The sequence below is a fragment of the Barbus barbus genome, assembly GCF_936440315.1.
Source record: "Barbus barbus genome assembly, chromosome: 6".
Lineage (NCBI taxonomy): Eukaryota > Metazoa > Chordata > Actinopteri > Cypriniformes > Cyprinidae > Barbus > Barbus barbus.
Window position 1 is genome coordinate 23,006,176 of NC_136734.1, and position 17,584 is coordinate 23,023,759.

At 35.7% G+C, this 17,584-nt stretch overlaps 1 protein-coding gene across 2 annotated transcripts in view; it reads right to left on the reverse strand.

The window, feature by feature from the left end:
• LOC306871556 (doublesex- and mab-3-related transcription factor 1-like) overlaps positions 1-17,584 on the reverse strand; it is a 60,386-nt gene that overhangs the window by 34,687 nt on the left and 8,115 nt on the right. For both annotated transcript variants that reach the window (XM_079419592.1, XM_079419591.1), the window contains exon 4: positions 7,054-7,189. In XM_079419592.1, the coding sequence (XP_079275718.1) occupies positions 7,054-7,189 (136 nt within the window). The remainder of the gene's footprint in view (positions 1-7,053; positions 7,190-17,584) is intronic.

The following is a 17,584-nucleotide window of genomic DNA, read 5'->3' on the forward strand; positions in this document are numbered from 1 at the left end:
TCAAATTATTTGGGATGCATTATGTGGCACATTAGCCTTGTCATCTGTAATACTAACATACTTATTGTCAAGATTACAAAAGTGTGTGTGTAGGTAGGGAAAAAGGGAAAATCTTTTTCCAACTGATCTGCAATAGAAAAATCGACAATTGTCAGCAGGTAAATATGGAGAGTACAGCAGTATAATCTGTCGTCCAACTGACATCATACAGCAATTAACCAGCTTTCCTTTAAAATAAGCAATGCATTTAGTGTATGCAGCTTCTTGTGAACTCTTGCCCTTCCTATAACCCTAGCCAGGTTAGTGAAACTGTTTAACAACCAAATAAAGGGACACATGTAACAGAACTTAACCCTGAGGGCACAGGCTGTGCCGGAGTTCTATGTATGTTCTATGTAATTCAAACAGGACGGATTAAATGTAAAAAAAAAAAAAAAAGCTCCACGGCTTCTCTGTCAGATGAGACGTTACACCTCTTCCTGCTCAAGCGCTTCCTCTCAATTGTGCTTGAAGCTTGCAGAGAATCATTATTGCCCTTTGTTATTCTCCACTGAAAGAAAATGAATGGGCTCTTTGATGGTTCCTATGAGATTTTGTGTTTTCCTGGAACTTTTTATTGGGGGTCTGCCACCTCTGAAAATGATATCACATTCTGACTGAGAAGAATTACATGCATTAAATTTGTGGTTTGTAAACAGCATCAGACTGATCAATATATGTCACAAGCACATTAAATATGATTTCCACAAGTATCCATGTGACTTGAATGTGTAATTAGTTACCGGCAAATAAATATTTGTATTCAAATAAAAGCATTACTGATTGACAGCGACAAAAAATTAGAACGTCTAACAAAAAAAGTACTGACGTATGAGATGATAATGCACTATTTACAATGTGCAATGGTCTTGAATAAGCATCATGCTATATCTAAAGGGTTCTAGAAGGTATTTCAAAGAATAGCATGGCATTAGCTTGGTTATAAGCCAAATAAAACACTGTATTACCCATAGTACCATGTCCAAAAAATTAAAACACTACTTTAAGGTGATGTAGTTACATATGTTAATTGTACTCACTGCAGTAATAACACTATAGTTATTATAACGCTAACAACACATTTGTGACCCTGGACCACAAAACCAGTCATAAGGGTCAATTTTTCAAACACTATTTGGCCAAGATACATAGATGCAAAAAAATCTAAATATTGAGAAAATCGCCTTTAAATTTGTCCAAATGAAGTTCTTAGCAATGCATATTACTAATCAAAAATTAAGTTTTGATATATTTACAGTGGGAAATTTACAAAATATCTTCATGGAGCATGATCTTTACTTAATATAGTAAGTACATGTAACGTGTAACAAGGACACCTTAAAATAAAGTGTTACCTAAAAGTGTAACTAAAGAATGCAATAAAGCTTTGCACTACAAAACAATGTTTTTACAATTTATTCTGAAAGCCACATATTATCTTTAAATATGTTTTGTTTGCAAATGAAAAGCACCTGTCTACTCTCTCTAAGGCTGTAAACTTTGCCCTGTCTGCAAACAAAACTAACTTCTAATCCTTCAATAATAAACAACAACAAAAAGAAAAAACAGACCACAAGGGAAAATGGTAAAACCCATAGACTGTCTCGTATAACACTGAAATTCCTACATAACTCACAGCGGGCACATCATCTCACGGGCTAGGCGGCTGCCGCGGGTGGGGGCGGATGCAGGCGGAGGTAAGGCTGCCCTGGCGGGTGATGGAGTGCAGTGTCACCTCCGGCCCAGGCAATTTATGGCGGAGCGCTGCTGACGAGCTCCCAGCAGTAAAGAGCACACAGGGGCGTATTTCACAGCGAGCTGAGCTTTATGAAGAACACTTCGACGCCCCGGCAGGCCGCCGCTCGTGACGGATGGAGAAAGACGCATGACAAGCTTCATCATTGTTTGTAAATCTTAACTTGTTCCCGCTCACTAACCTCAGAGGCAATTTTCCAGAGACAGCTGTGGGGGCCGCTCGGAAAGGACAGCGTCGCACTCCTGAAGGTTATTTGGCCTCATATTTGGCCAACTGATTACCCCAGCGCTAGGGAAAATAAATAAATGCCGCACAAGCACTGGAGGCACAGATAGAGTGCAGAGAACTCAAGAGACAAGTCATGTGAAAACCACACCGCAGGGTATCTCACTGTAATGTTACTTTAAAAATACTGAAACTCGAATGCTTGTCATTTATTGAGCTGCCTCTTTTTAAATATCTCCTAACAGTACGATGGTTACTTGGAACACAACAATTAAGGGAACAAAATCCTGAGTGTGGTAGCAAATTAGGTCTGACTATAAAAGTTGTTAATATGACACTAAAACAATACCATGAGATGTTTAGGGATCTGACTGAAGAGGGAGTTGCAGACTTCCATGTAAAGGATCAAAATCAGGTCATAATTGCCTGGATGGTCACTCAGTGTCATTCGGCCATCTTCACTAATCAAAGGATTGGAACAGGATGTTAAAAATTATTAGCCCAGTTTCATTCACCAAAATAAATAAAGAAATAAAAATGTCTGTTTATGCTGATTAAAGATTCATTAGGGCCTCCAAATATATATATGATGATCCTGTTCTGGGAGACCCACGCCAAGAAATATAAAGACTGCTAGCAACATACATTACACAGGCTAATTTACTGTGTGAATAAAATAAAAGTGTGATACATACAACAGATGTTGCTTGCGCAATGAAATAAGTGGCTCTTATGATGTCATTGTACTGAAGCAAATAATTTAAATATTACCTGAAAAATATATACTTTGCATTAACTTCAGATATCTTTTATTCCTACTTACAATTAGAGTAATATTAGATGTATTAAAAACCTGAAAAGACATACATATTTGTATATGCAGATTTACTTTATGTTATAGGGCTATCAATCGAAAAAGTAACCGGATAGAAAGCATGAATGAAATAATTATTGCCAAATTATTTATACGTGTTAAAATTCCTGGACATATAGTAGGGATGTAATGATTCACGATGATTTCACAATATGATTTTCTCACAATTTTTTTTTAACAAAGTAAGGTTTAAGGCAAAAAATTAAAGAAAAGGTGTCCCTTTATTATTACTCTGACAAAATTCTGCAAATTGAAATTTAAAACAAATATTATAAATAAAAGACGGCTTTTAAACAAACTAAGGCTTTGTCTGTGCTCTTTCCATACAGTCAACCACTGCATTTTAATTATGATTAAAACAAGGATGCTACATACATGCCACATGAGCAGTTTTTGATTTAAAGGGTTAGTTCACCCAAAAATGAAAATTCTGTCATTGATTACTCACCCTCATGCCATTCCAAAGGCGTAAGACCTGTGTTCATCTTCAGAACAAGATATTTTTGATGAAATGGTTCAACCGTAATTTTACAAAGCTACGAGAATACTTTTTGTGTGCAAAAAAAACTAAAATAAATGACTTTAATCAACAATTTCATCTCTCCTGGGACAATCATCCCCCATTATCATCGCATGCGCACTGGTTTCTTCTGCTTGTAAGGCACAGCGCATGTGTGTTCTGCATTAGCAGCATCACACACATCAATGGACTGTCCAGGGAGAGAAGAAATCATTGAATTAAAGTTGTTATTTTTGACCATTTTAACAATGTCCTTACTACGTTTCTGTACCTTGAGCAAGGTAGGACCCTTGCTGTATATGGAGGTTTTCATCAAAAATATCTTAATTTATGTTCCGAAGATGAACAAAGTTCTTATGATTTTGGAACGACATGAGGGTGAGTAATTAATGACAGAACCCTTTAAATTAGATTCAGGGCTCGCAAAATCGCTAGCCCGACGTCCCGGGGCTATTGTGTTTTCCAGTCGGGCTGCCAAAATGTATCACTGCCCTGCCTGACAGGCTACCTTAAATACAGGGCTCCCACGCACTGTTCCCTCTAAGCTGAGCGCGCACGCACCCGTGAAAAAGAAATAATGTGCCTCGCGCACACAACAATGAGTTGGGAAGCCATTTGATTGAATGCCGCCAGTAAAAGGGAAAGAATAGCAATGCTCGGGCAAACCGCTATAGAGCTGATGTCACGACAGAGTTAGAAGCAGTGAATGCGGTTTACAGGTTTCATAGAAAGAGAACGATATGCACCAAATGAGTCTCTGTAGAAACTGAATACTTCAATGGTTGCAGTGCGCTCAACACGAGAGCCAACGCAAACGCAATGACATGTGAAATAAAACATCCTCATGTATTAAAGAAGAGAGGCTTGATTAAGTGCTGGAAATAGCAGAGGATGGGCAAAGAACGGTAACAAAACTCTGAAACATGTACAGTCACACACAAGAGTATTGTACAAACTGTACTTCATAACGACAGCTATAGAATAATTCATATGTTCACTTTTTTATATTTAAATTACAGATCTCAGCTTAAGTTTTGCTTCAGTTTGTATTCTATTCTATCAGTTTAAATAGTTTGTTTTGATAATATATTATGTTAGGGCTATATTATAAACCTGATAAATAATTGACCTTGTTTTTGAGTCTTTGACTTTGAGTCTCTTGCTCATCAAGCTGTATTCATCTCAAAAATACAGAAAAAACAGTGATATAGTGAAATATTATTGCAATTTCTAATATTGGTTTCCTATTTTAATACCTATACTTTAAAACAGCATTTATTCCTGGGATCAAAGCTGAATTTTCAGCATCATTACTCCAGTCTTCAGTGTCCCATGATCCTTCAGAAATCATTCTAATATACTGATTTATTATCAGTGTTGAAACTGTTGTGCTGCTTCATATTTTTTTGGAACCTGTGCTACTTTTTTCTTTGATTCTTTGATTAATAAAAAGTCTAAAAGAACAGCATTTATTCAAAATAGAAATATTTTCTAATAGAAGTCTTTACTATCAATTTTATCCATTTAACACATCCTTGCTGAATAAAGTTTATTTAACTTTCTTTAAAGATTTTTAAAGTATCTTTAAAAAAAAAAAAAAAAATTCTGACCCCAAACTTTTGAATAGTTTATATTGTAACAAAATCTCTATTTTGACTAAACATTGTTCTTTTTAACTTTTTTTTTTTGTTTTAAATATCACAGGTCCTACAGTATAAAAATAAATAAATAAATAAATAAAATAAAAAAGCAGTACAACTGTTTCCAACATTGATTAAAATCAGGATATTAGAATGATTTCTAAAGGATCATGTGACTCTGAAAATGCTGCTTTGCTTCACAGGAATTCATTACATTTTAAAGTATATTAAAATAGAAAACATTTATTTTAAACGGCAATAATATTGCACAATATTATTTTGTGAAATAATATTCAGTATTTTTTATCAAATAGATACAGCCTTGATGAGCATAAGAAACTTCTTTAAAAAACTTTATTGATCCAAACTTTTGAACGGCAGTGTATTGTGCAGTAAAATGTTTTCTCAGGTAACCTAAAATGTACATCATTTATTTACATCAAGGGTCAAATCGAAAAACAATTAGAGGAAACATTGCTCCCACGGGTCCTTAAATTTGATACAACTAAATTGAAGAGTTTTTAAGGCCTTAGACAGTTTTAAATACATTAAATGGTATAAGAAATAATTTGTCAAATTGCCTTAAATAGATTTTTAAGAATTCTGCAGATACTTTGTAAATAGTAAAATAAAACTCTTTCCTTTATTCATTGATATTTGTGTATTGAAAATGTTTTTGATTGACATTTATGGTCTTTATTTTATTTGGGCTAGTTAAATTAATTTTCGGGCTACCAAAATCTGAAGAGTACCTGCTCAAAGGGCTACCGGGGATTTAGAAATTTTGCGAGCCCTGATATTGTATAATTTCAAAATCTGAAACAGAAACAGAATAGTCTGACTTTAACTGTGTGAATTTACTCTACATAAAACATATCTGAACAAAACAAAAACAGTAGACTGGCAGAATGAGAACACAAATTCACTCTCTGACAGCAGGTGGCACTTATGGAACAGCAGCAATAGCGTTTCCTTCGTTGCCGCTGTAAACAAAGCAGCTGTGCTTATAAACACTACTTCAATAAGCATTATACAGAGGCATGATGAAAAGAAAATACTACATAAACTTCTCAAGACTGAAGAGATACATTCATGTAATCTCCTAAACTCCGACCCCCAATTATATTGTGATTCATTCAACATCTCAACAGACTTGAATGGGTAATTTTTTTTTTTGAACTGGCTCGGAATGCATTGTTACACCACTATATACTGTGCATATTTAATTAATAATAATTTTTCAATATCTTAACACGTTAACTTTGACATTGCTAAAACAATGGTAAAATCATATTTTTTTCCCACTCAGAGTCCTTAGTGAATCCCCAGAACCCAAAAACCCTGCATTAAAGGTACAGGAAACAAATAATAGACCACAAACTCCTCACTGGGCTCAGAGTAAGTTTGTTTTGGAGATGGGACCACCCAGCTTGGAGTCTTTTGCGTGTAATGGAACATAACACCCCCTGCAGTGATAGTGGGGGTGACAGACACCCTCATGTTGAAACCACTGGAAATCAGCATGTAAAAATCATTAACAGCCAGGGCAGGTGGCAAGCTTGGAGGGATACGGGAATGGTGGATCACAGAAAGACCATAATCATACTAAAATGTCCTTCAACACTCTAAATTTGTTCAAAATGGTGCACACTAAGCCATATGTTGTTTCTAAAATTTATAAATAATTTTAGACCGTGTCAGTTCAAACTGCATAGCTTTACAAAGTGAAAGGCACAGGAAAAATCTGAAAATAGAATTTATGATTTCTATGTTCTAAGACTGGAGCGCTTAGCACATGGCCCTTGTCTCTTTAAATCTGAAGTCACCAGAACAAATTACTCTCATAAAAATTTTACCTTTGAATTTATTTATTTTTTATAAATTTTATAGCGCCCTTGACTCAGAATATGAACCTCCCTCAGATGTACTTGCCCACACTGTTGATAATCTCTGGATAAAAGTTTATGGCCCCAAGAGTATGTGTGTGTGTGGGACTGACCTGCTCCTTTGGGTTCAGGGCAGGTGCTGGGTGGCACACAAGCAGTTGTGCCGAGCCCCTGACTCAGGTAGGATGAATAGTAGGAGTGTGTTCGGTACTGGGGGGACACGTTATGGCGACCATTACCACTTGGCATCTGTTTCAAAGGGGTATGATTTAGGGGGAGGTGGAGAAAAAAAGAAGACAAATTAGCTAAACACAAAGAATCTTATCGTATCAACAGTTAAGAATCAAAAAGAAAGACAATCACATTTTGAAAGTTGCAGGTGCACACATTCACACATAATTTTCAAATTTGTAAAGCATGTCAATATGCAAGGCTCAGCAAACCGCAAGATTTTAATACAGCTTGTCTAATTTCTACTTTTCAATAAAATAGTAAAACATAATTTAGATTAAGCAGTGAAAATGAATGAAGCGATGAATGCTGAGCAATATGAATGCAACAACGAATTTGCGAGACAGTTCACTTGAAAGTAAACAAAAAAGTAAACTACTGCTCAAAAGTTTGGGGTCAGTGTTTTTTTTTTTTTTATTCTGCTAGGATGCACTGACTCTTTCCACAAAATCCTAGATAATAACCAAAACAATCCAAGGTTTTTATTTAGCACAGTGGCTAGATTAACAAATAAACAGAGTCCACCCGATCTAAATATTCCCTCACAGTTTAATAGTCTTTATGAATTTCTTTACTGATAAAATAGATAACATCAGAAAGACAATATCAAATATAGATTCTACTGCGTCTAGTATTTCAGATTCATTCATTGCACCCAAAGAAAAACTGCAGTGCTTTACAACTATAGGACAGGAAGAGCTAAATCTAAACCAACAACGTGTTTATTAGATCCTGTACCCACTAAACTACTGAAAGAGTTGTTACCTGTAGCAGAAGAACCGCTTCTCAATATTATTAACTCATTGTTATCTTTAGGTCACGTCCCAAAACAATTCAAGCTGGCGGTTATTAAGCCTCTTATTAAGAAACCACAACTAGATTCTAATGTCCTGGCAAATTACAGATCAATTTCAAATCTTCCGTTTATGTCTAAAAATTTTGAAAAGGTTGTGTCTGCTCAATTGTGCTCCTTCTTGCAAAAAAAAAGATCTCTATGAAGAATTTCAGTCAGGTTTCAGGCCTCACCATAGTACAGAAACTGCTCTTGTTAAAATTAAAAATGACTTGCTTCTTGCTTCAGACCAAGGCTGCATCTCATTGCTAGTATTACTTGATCTTAGTGCTGCGTTCGACACTATAGACCATGATATACTCATAGATCGATTACAAAGCTATACTGGTATTCAAGGGCAGGCTTTAAGATGGTTTAGATCCTACCTGTCCGATCGCTACCACTTTGTTCATTTAAATGGGGAGTCATCTCAATTATCACCAGTAAATTATGGAGTACCACAAGGATCTGTCCTAGGTCCTCTGCTATTTTCAATATACATGTTGCCTCTTGGTAATATTATTAGAAAATACGGGATTAGTTTTCATTGTTATGCTGATGATACTCAACTATATATCTCAACAAGACCAGATGAAACTTCTAAACTATCTAAGATAATAGATTGTGTAAAAAATGTAAAAGATTGGATGACCAATAATTTCCTCCTGTAATTTCCCAATAATTTTGATAACGTTCGTGGTTCAGACACACTCTCTCTGTTTAAATGTAGATTAAAGACACATCTCTTTAGCCAAGCATTCACATAATGCATCTTTATAAGCTTGTACTGCAGTTATATCTGATCAAATGTACATTATTATTATTCTTTAGCTTGGGTTGAACAAATCATTTTTGCTTAGATGGATCAGCAGCTACGCTAATTATGTCTCTATTTGTTTCTGTGTTTCTGCCACAGGATTAATATCCCGTGGTAACTAGGAATTACAGAAGCTTCAGTCTGGATCCAACCCTTAAATGATCTGAGATGACCGAACACCTGAGAAAAGATAATGCCAACCCCTCAGAGGACCTCAGAGGATGCCAACGCTCAGACAACATACAGAATTACAAAATTTTGCCATAAGTTAAATATATTAGGGTTCTGCAATATATAAATATATTGTGGAAACTTAATTTCCTGTAGAGCTGCTTTGCAACGATTTGTATCGTAAAAAGCGCTATGCAAATAAACTTGAACTTGAACTCTTTCTATTTTTAAAATGTTGATCCAGCTAATATTCATGTACACTGCAAAACAATAAGACTATACAGTGGCTTTACCGATAAGTCTTACTTGAAAGGCTGAACATCCTTTATTACAGATGCTATACTGAGTTTTGCAATTTCTTCCTTTTATTTGTTTATATACAATTGGTCCATCCTCTCATTCTCATACAGTCCCTGTTTGAACCAGAAGACATACTTACCCATATAATTGGACACCAGGTGTATGGTACCTCAACAGTGACGGTCCTAAACCAGGTCTTGAGTTCTATCTGCACACTGCATGGTGCATTCATCAAGTGTTTCAGTGCTTCAGTAAAAGAGTCTATACATTCTGTATGTGACAATATAAACCTCTAGTCCGAGGAGGAGAAAAAATGGCCAGTATGTGTTATGGTTAACCTCCTGCCTAGATTGCTTCATTTCTCTTTTTCTTTTTTTTTAAATAAACTGCAACAAACTGCTCTGGCAAGTCTTCTTCCCTCTTGCGAGAACTTTAAAATAAGCTGTCTACTTGACGGCACAGAGGCCTTAGGGTGTTTTCAATTTCACTTCTATGGAATTTGATTTCTGTCAGCCAGTAATATGTCACCATTTACTGTCCACCCCATCAACTCTTGACAGGTTTATAAACTGTTATTTAAACAATGTCAGCCTCTTGTATTGCCTATGACAAATATAATACAAATTGAACTTAATTTTTTCAACAGTACCCCCACCAATGCATACATGAAATAAAACGAGGTGGGAAAAAAGCATGTGCCACAACAAGCAAGAGACAAACCTTGAATATGTGCCCAAATGTTTGCTATGCTACTCAACTATTTCCTGCCTTTTCTATGCCACTCTTAACCTACCATAACACTTATATCAAAATAAGTCCATGTGGAATAAAATTCATGCATCATTCAACGTCATTCCCTGTGATTCCGATCTCTATCTCAGGTATGAACATATCTAGGCAAAATCTGGTAACACTGCATAGTGCTTGCTTAGCACAGCTTCAGCAGTTTAAAAGTGCATTGTGATTTCCAATTCATGTAATAAAAAACTGCCCACAGAAATGACCAGGCCTGCTAGCGTAGTGCAACCTCTGCTGTGTTAGATCCAGAGCAGCCTCATTAATAAGGGCTGGCTGGAGTCCTTTACCTCCCTGAGTGAGCTCTTATCTGGCACCATCAGCTGTCTGGATCCTCTGCGCAACCCTCATATTTTCATTCTCCACCTGCAGTGCAGCGGAGCCCCACTCACTGGAGGTGGGAGAGGGCGGGAGATGGACACACCAAGATAAAAGCCAGATGAGCTCCTCACCCAATTACTTCCTTATCAAATGAACCCTAATAAAGAGAAGAAGCTATGATGGAAAGTTTCATGGAACAAGTTATGATTTTGTAAACATAAGATAGAATACATCATAATGTTCTACAAACAACTGTGAAGCTTCTGGATTACAAAATAGCCTGATGGAAAGAGAAATCCTTCTTAAGTGACCTAAATCCTAAATCACAATAACACCTTTCTTACAGGTTCATTGTTCTTGCAGAAACAAAAGACCTCAAGCTTCATGCTTCTATTGACTACCAGATTTTTATTTTTTACCAGATTAACTATTTTTTATAATTATAATAATACATTTTTCAATCATGGACATCACAACTTTTCTTGTGGTAATTCCATTTGACGCGACAACTGAATTACTGTAGCCTTCATGTCAAAAGATCTAATAAACCAATAAAAGAATAAAAAAAACTGGATGACAGTCGTGAGGATCGTGAGGTCCTGTGTGATTTCCTAAATGGCTTGAATTACATTATCTTTGATTTGATGAACAAGCCATTAAAACATTATTTTGTAAACTGCTCCTTTACTTCTCTTTAATGAAATATTTATGAAACTACAAAAACTAAACTACCATACTGTACTTACTATTTAAGAAGTTAAGCTTTTACATGGGACATTTTTTTCTTCTGCTACAACAACTTTTTGCAATTTTAATGCTCCACAAAAAAGGCTTAATGAATTTTGGTTAAACTTTATTTTAAGTTGTCCTTGTTACAGTTTAATTCTACATCTATTAGAACTACATGTACTTACTATATGGTTAGGGTTAGGATCAGGGTTTGGTCTAGGGTTACTTGCATGTAATTATGCATAATTTATTGTTATCATAATAGTAATTACGTGTAACATGTGTAACAACGACACCTTAAAATAAAGTGTTACCTGGATTTTAAATTCAGAAATGAGAAACATTTAGAAAATAGTAGATGCGTTTAATTTAGCATCTGTATGAACTGCATTTTTTTTATGTATTTTTGATCATAAAATAATGACACTGTCACAAATAAAACTTGCTAAATTTAAATGTTAAATACATGAACCTTTTTCTTTCAAAAGCTAAAAACAAACCAATAGACAATGAAACAATAAACCAGGACAACAGTTTACTACAAAACACCAAATGAATCATAGCATATTTCCTACAATCATCTGCCAAGTAGTCAAATTCTGGCAATGGGAGATCAGAATTAAAGTAACTCCCCCTCTACAGAGCTGTATCTTCATATGAGCAATATCATTAACCTTTGCAATTCAAACCCCGGGACACACTAAAAAGATAGAGGTGGTGACCCTGGAGCAGTATGTCGCCATCAGGGTCCCAACTGCACAAATATGCTAAAATATGGCCCCATCACTGACTTAACACTCAGGAACGACTCCCTGGAGAAATATAGATTTAATTTACTTCACACTTGAGTGGATCAGATTTGATACAATGAGGATACTTTGCCATATAAATCAGAGTCCATATACACAGGGTAATCTCCATATGAAAATCATATTATGTCATGGTATGAAGACTCTTTCTATTGTCAGTGGGTGATGGCTGATTAATAAAGGCTTGTAAAACTGTTGCAATGTGATGATGGTACATCAAAGTTGAACGGGCCATGACTTTGAGGATGCCCTCAATTTCATGCTGTCCAGTTTGATATCTTCTAACAGTCATCTTCAAACTTGTGCAGCATGGTCTGATGCAGACAACTTCCACACTGGAGAGCTGCTGCCAGGACAGATTCATGTGCCTGGACTTCATGTACATCTGAATCAGTGTTGGGTGTAACGCGTTACTAAGTAACGCGTTACTGTAATTAAATTACTTATCCACTGAAAAAGTAAAGTAAGGGATTACTGTTCATTTTTAGGTAATTTAATTACAGTTACTTATAAAGTACTTGCGTTACATACAGTAAATAATTTCAACAGTTCTAAAAGCAATATTGAATTTGAAATCTAAATTTACCGTCTAAAGATATTGAATGCAGCGGCTTTAACCCTCCGCGTGCGGGTGCGTTCACTTTCAGATTTTCCTGATTCACAGAGAAACCTTAAATACTCAAATCAGGGCCGGCACCAAGAGGGGGCATTCGTGGGCAAAGTTACGGTGCCCCCCACTTTCCATCCTCTCCCCTTCTTGCTGAACGTGATCGTTTCGAAAGCGAAAGTGAAACCGGTAAAACAGCGCACATAAGAAAGCGATTGCACGCTTTAGCGAGCGTCAGAAACTGCACGCAATCACAGATTGCACGCTTCCCATCCCACCCCGAAACCCCACCCCCCCACCACCACCACCACCCACCACACACACACACACACACAAAACGTGATTTGTGCCCCCCCCCCCAGAAATTCAAATGCCCCTCTGATGGAGGTGCCCTGGCGCCGGCTCTGACTCAGATACATATAAGACTAAAATCAATAGAATCTAAAAATCTTGAAGTGTCTACTTGACACTTGAACGAATTCAAATTAAAAACTAATGTTTCTGATTATGCAATCCGTATGAAACTAAAGCAAGGTACAGTCTTTCCCGTGTCTGAGCTCATTATATGCAGTCACCTGCGCGCATATGCCCTCACCTAGATACAAAAAAAAAAGTAAAATATTAAGAAAAAAAAAAATCATCTAATATTCATCATTTTTGAAAGAAGACCTGCTATGAGAAATTTACCTCATAAGAACAGCGCGATCTGACATTATGCAGCAGAGAAGATCATTTCTGTAATTTATTCTTTCCTACATTAGTTAACGTGTTATTTTGACATAAACCAGATTTTACTAGTTGGGCTTTTCCTGAACATCTTGCCAAACTGAAATGTATTGTTTAACTTTTAAGCCTTTTTGTTATTCAGATATTTTGCAGAGTATTTCTATTTGTTAACCAAAGGTGGTTACATTTTTTTCATAAAAATGTTTAAGTATTACAGTTGTTTTAAAGCTAAAAGGCTAAACTATTCTATGTTTGACTCGAATTGAAAGAATATACAGTTTAATTTCTATTAAGGTTTATAGGGATTTTAAGATGTAGCCTAATTAGCGATTTGAATAATTAAGTTACTTATTGAGTAACTAAGTTACTTTTCAGATAGAGTAATTAGTAAAGTAATTTAAATACAATATTGATGAAGTAATTAGTAACTGTAATTAATTACTTATTGAAAGTAACTTACCCAACACTGATCTGAATATACATTGGCGTAAATCTTTAACCATACAGTTAAAATATGTTAATGTCTCTATCATTACAAACTGAAACCCCTACCCCATTATTATGCAGCTAATTTGTGACACTGACCACATAAATTGTTTGTACAAAAGAGCAGATTTCCTTTAACAGTTTTAACATTACAACTTGTAACATTACAACATTAAACTGTTCCTTTAACAGTTTTAACATTACAACAAGTTTGCCGCATTGGCGCAGAAGAGTGCGGACGGACGAGCTCAACACATGCATAGAACCACCAACTTGACTTGCGTGTCTCAAAAAATTGCCTGCACTCGGACTGGGTGCGCGACTGTCTGCGAGCCCTCTTGATGACGAAAATGACGTAATAAGGACAGTGTGTGGACGTGGACGGCCGAAGTATACTTTGGCCTTGATCCTCATTTGCACGCGTGTGTGAAATAGCGGGGCAATTTGATAACCCAATAAATAATAGGCCGCCTAACAATAATAATAATAGCTTTATACATTAATAGGAGAATGAGCCTAATATCGTCTTGACTATCGACAAAGACATTTGTTATCGTCGATATCTCTGACTATCGTCGATACTATCGGCACAACCCTACTTGACGATACAGAGTACCGATACCGATATTTTCATTGTATTTTTTCATTTTTTAACTATTGGGTACAGAAACCAAAAGTGTAAATAATGTTGGTTAACTTAATTTATCTAACTCGATACAGTCAAAGCAAAATTTCTTCAGACACCTTCAGCATCTCTCACATTATCACAGTTTATTCGCTATAGTTTAGAAAATGGTAATAAAATATTTCAGAATTCATAGTTAAACTGTCAGAACAAATTCAGCTTGATAATGTCAGATAACTTTGATAGAAAGGTAATGGATTACAATCAACCAAAAATTATTCAGACAGCTGTTAGTATGACAATATTTACACAACTATCAATACTTTGTCAGGCCACCCTTAGCCTTGATGACAGCCTGTAGTCTCCTGGGCATGCTGTCAGCCAGGTTCATGCAAACCTGAACTTCAATTTTTCCCAGACTCGGTCTGAATAATTTTTGGTTCCAAATTTTATTGGTAGTCTACTGTATGAAGAATTTGTGTGTATAATATTTCACAGTTTACTTTATTTTGCTATCCTCACTTACATAAATGAACTATAGTGTCCTGCACCCACTAGTAAAAAATATATAAATAATTACACCTGGTCTAATTTTCTAATCTAATTTTTGGTTATTTTATACTTTTGGTTATTTTCACACTTAATTACACTCATTAAAATGTATTTTACAAGTTTTTGTTACTCTCACTGTTAATTTTTTTTGCTCTATGGTACATCATCTTTAATTTAATAGCATTAAAGCTGATCCATTGCTGCGGTTTAGTACTGTAATCATGTGTTTTGCTGTAATAATGCAGGGAACCACTCATTATAAATCTCCTAACTGTGTTATTTTCAGAAATAAAAGTCACGTTTTTTTCATCTGAAACATGCTGCGATTTATATTTCAAAGCCACTCATGTAATGCAGAAACACTCATGAAGCAAGCAAAACATGTGCAACGTGTGCACGTATTTGTACTGGTGCAGAATGAGAGGGACAAGTACAGTACACCCTAGCGCATTTCACACTGGCTTCTTGCTTCACTTTCGCTAGAAAGTCTTGTATGCTTAAGGTTGAAAATAAATGATGTTTATATTGAATTCCCCTATAAGTTGTCTTATATTTAGGATTTAATTCAAATGATGTGTGCTGTGAGTGAACATCAATAAAGTTCACACAACAGAAGTGCTCTCTCTCTCTCCCTACCATTAAGTAACTCCTGCATTTTTTTACTTGTTTTTCATATATCCGACCGAAGTACAAACTTTCCAGTGATGTCTGCGAGAAAGGGATATTCACTCGACAAGCTTGTGCATCTGCACCACAGAGCGCTCAATCTACTCAGTGTGCTTTGCTTATCAGCTCGTGCACATCAGCTAATACTGGATGTTTAACATTATATTCATTGCATGCATATACTTCGTAGACATCCTTAATCTCTAATAACTCCATTCTGCTGTCTGTTGTCAGTGTTTCTTTGTCTGAATACGGCACTTATCATGGTATCGGGGCATTTTAAGGAGTATGAGTACATGAGCTCAGTATCGGGCCCGATACCGGTGCATCCCAAATTTTTACGGACCCCAAGCTTTTGAATGGTAATTTACACTAGCAATATATTATACTACATTATAAAGGAATTATAATACAACAACTATAACCGTAAGCTACTTTTAAAAGAATATTTTACTGCCAGAATAGTGAGAGAGTCGATGCCTGATCAGCATGATGAGAAAACTGGAACCTTGTCATTTTCGTAGATTAGATTTTTATTTAAATATCATATCAAACTAACAAAAACATATATAACTGATATTATAAAGCAATAACAGTCAAACTAATCAAAAGCAGTGATTATTTAGACTTTGATATATCAGTCTTCTTGTGATAGTTAGCTGTACAACAAGGATAAGGGTTAAAAAAACCTCCAATGACAGAATTAGTTGCAGTTCCGGCTGGGGGGAGCGGGGAAATGTAAACAGCATGTAAGAGGTGTAGCATGCATGAAAGCCCCACACCTTCCTGCTGTGTTTGGCCAGTGGCTTGGAACGATGGCACAGGTATTATCACTGTACACCGAGGACAGAAGCTCACTACGGCCTGCCAACTTCAACAAGCCAGACGGGTCCAATGACAGCGGCCCTTATCAACACTGCTGCAACACACTTAATCACCTTATTACCGTGACCTGGGCTACATGGGATGCAGACTGGTTGAGTGTGGAGGTGTGTGCACCATGCTGGCGTTCACACGTTTGCTAAAGTGCTAGTGTGAGGTACTGTATGTCTGACAGGTTGGTTTGAAGATACTATATATAGTAAGGAGCAGAGTTTGGGGTCAGGAGATTAATTCAAAATAAATGTAAATCATTTTTGGAAATATAAAGATCACAAAAAAAAAAATCTTTGTCATGAACTGTTCCTGTTACTTTTACTATTACACAACTCATTTTATAGTTAAAAAATACCACAGCTAATGTGTAAGAAATAATATAAAAATGTTAAATTATGAAACATTATGAACCACACTTTTCACCTAATGTAAAGCCAGAACTATAAGACATGTTACTTTTAGCAGGAGAAAAGCAATGCTATTTTCAGTGCTAAAAAGAATTAAAGTAATGCAACACGTGTAACAACTCTGGTTACAAATTTGCATGCACAATAAAGGTGCCTGAAGGTTCAAAAGGGACTGGGTATCTTACAAATATCAGGTTTCCTACTATTGCTATTTTTATTATTATTGCACCTAATATGTGTATGTATTAAAGTGGTAGTTCACCAAAAATACATATTCTGAAAAAAGAAAATATCAAAAATGTAAGACGACATTGGTATAAATATAAAAAAATAGGTAACACTTTATTTTAAGGTGGCCTTGTTACACGTCCTTGTACTTACCAATATAATAACAATAAATGATGCATAATTATGTGCAAGTAATCCTAAAACGAACCCTAATCCTAACCATATAGTAAGTACTTGTAGGTAATTAATATTACTCAGTACTTACATGTATAATTATACTGTAACAAGGACACCATTAAATAATGTGTAACCAAAACATTTATAGAGTAAGACTTTGGTTATCCTTCGAAACACAAATTAAGATATTTTGGAACAACATGAGGGTGAGTAAATAATGATATAATTTTTATTTTTGGGTGAACTAACCCTAAACTATCCAGTCCTGTTTAAAATAATAATAATAATA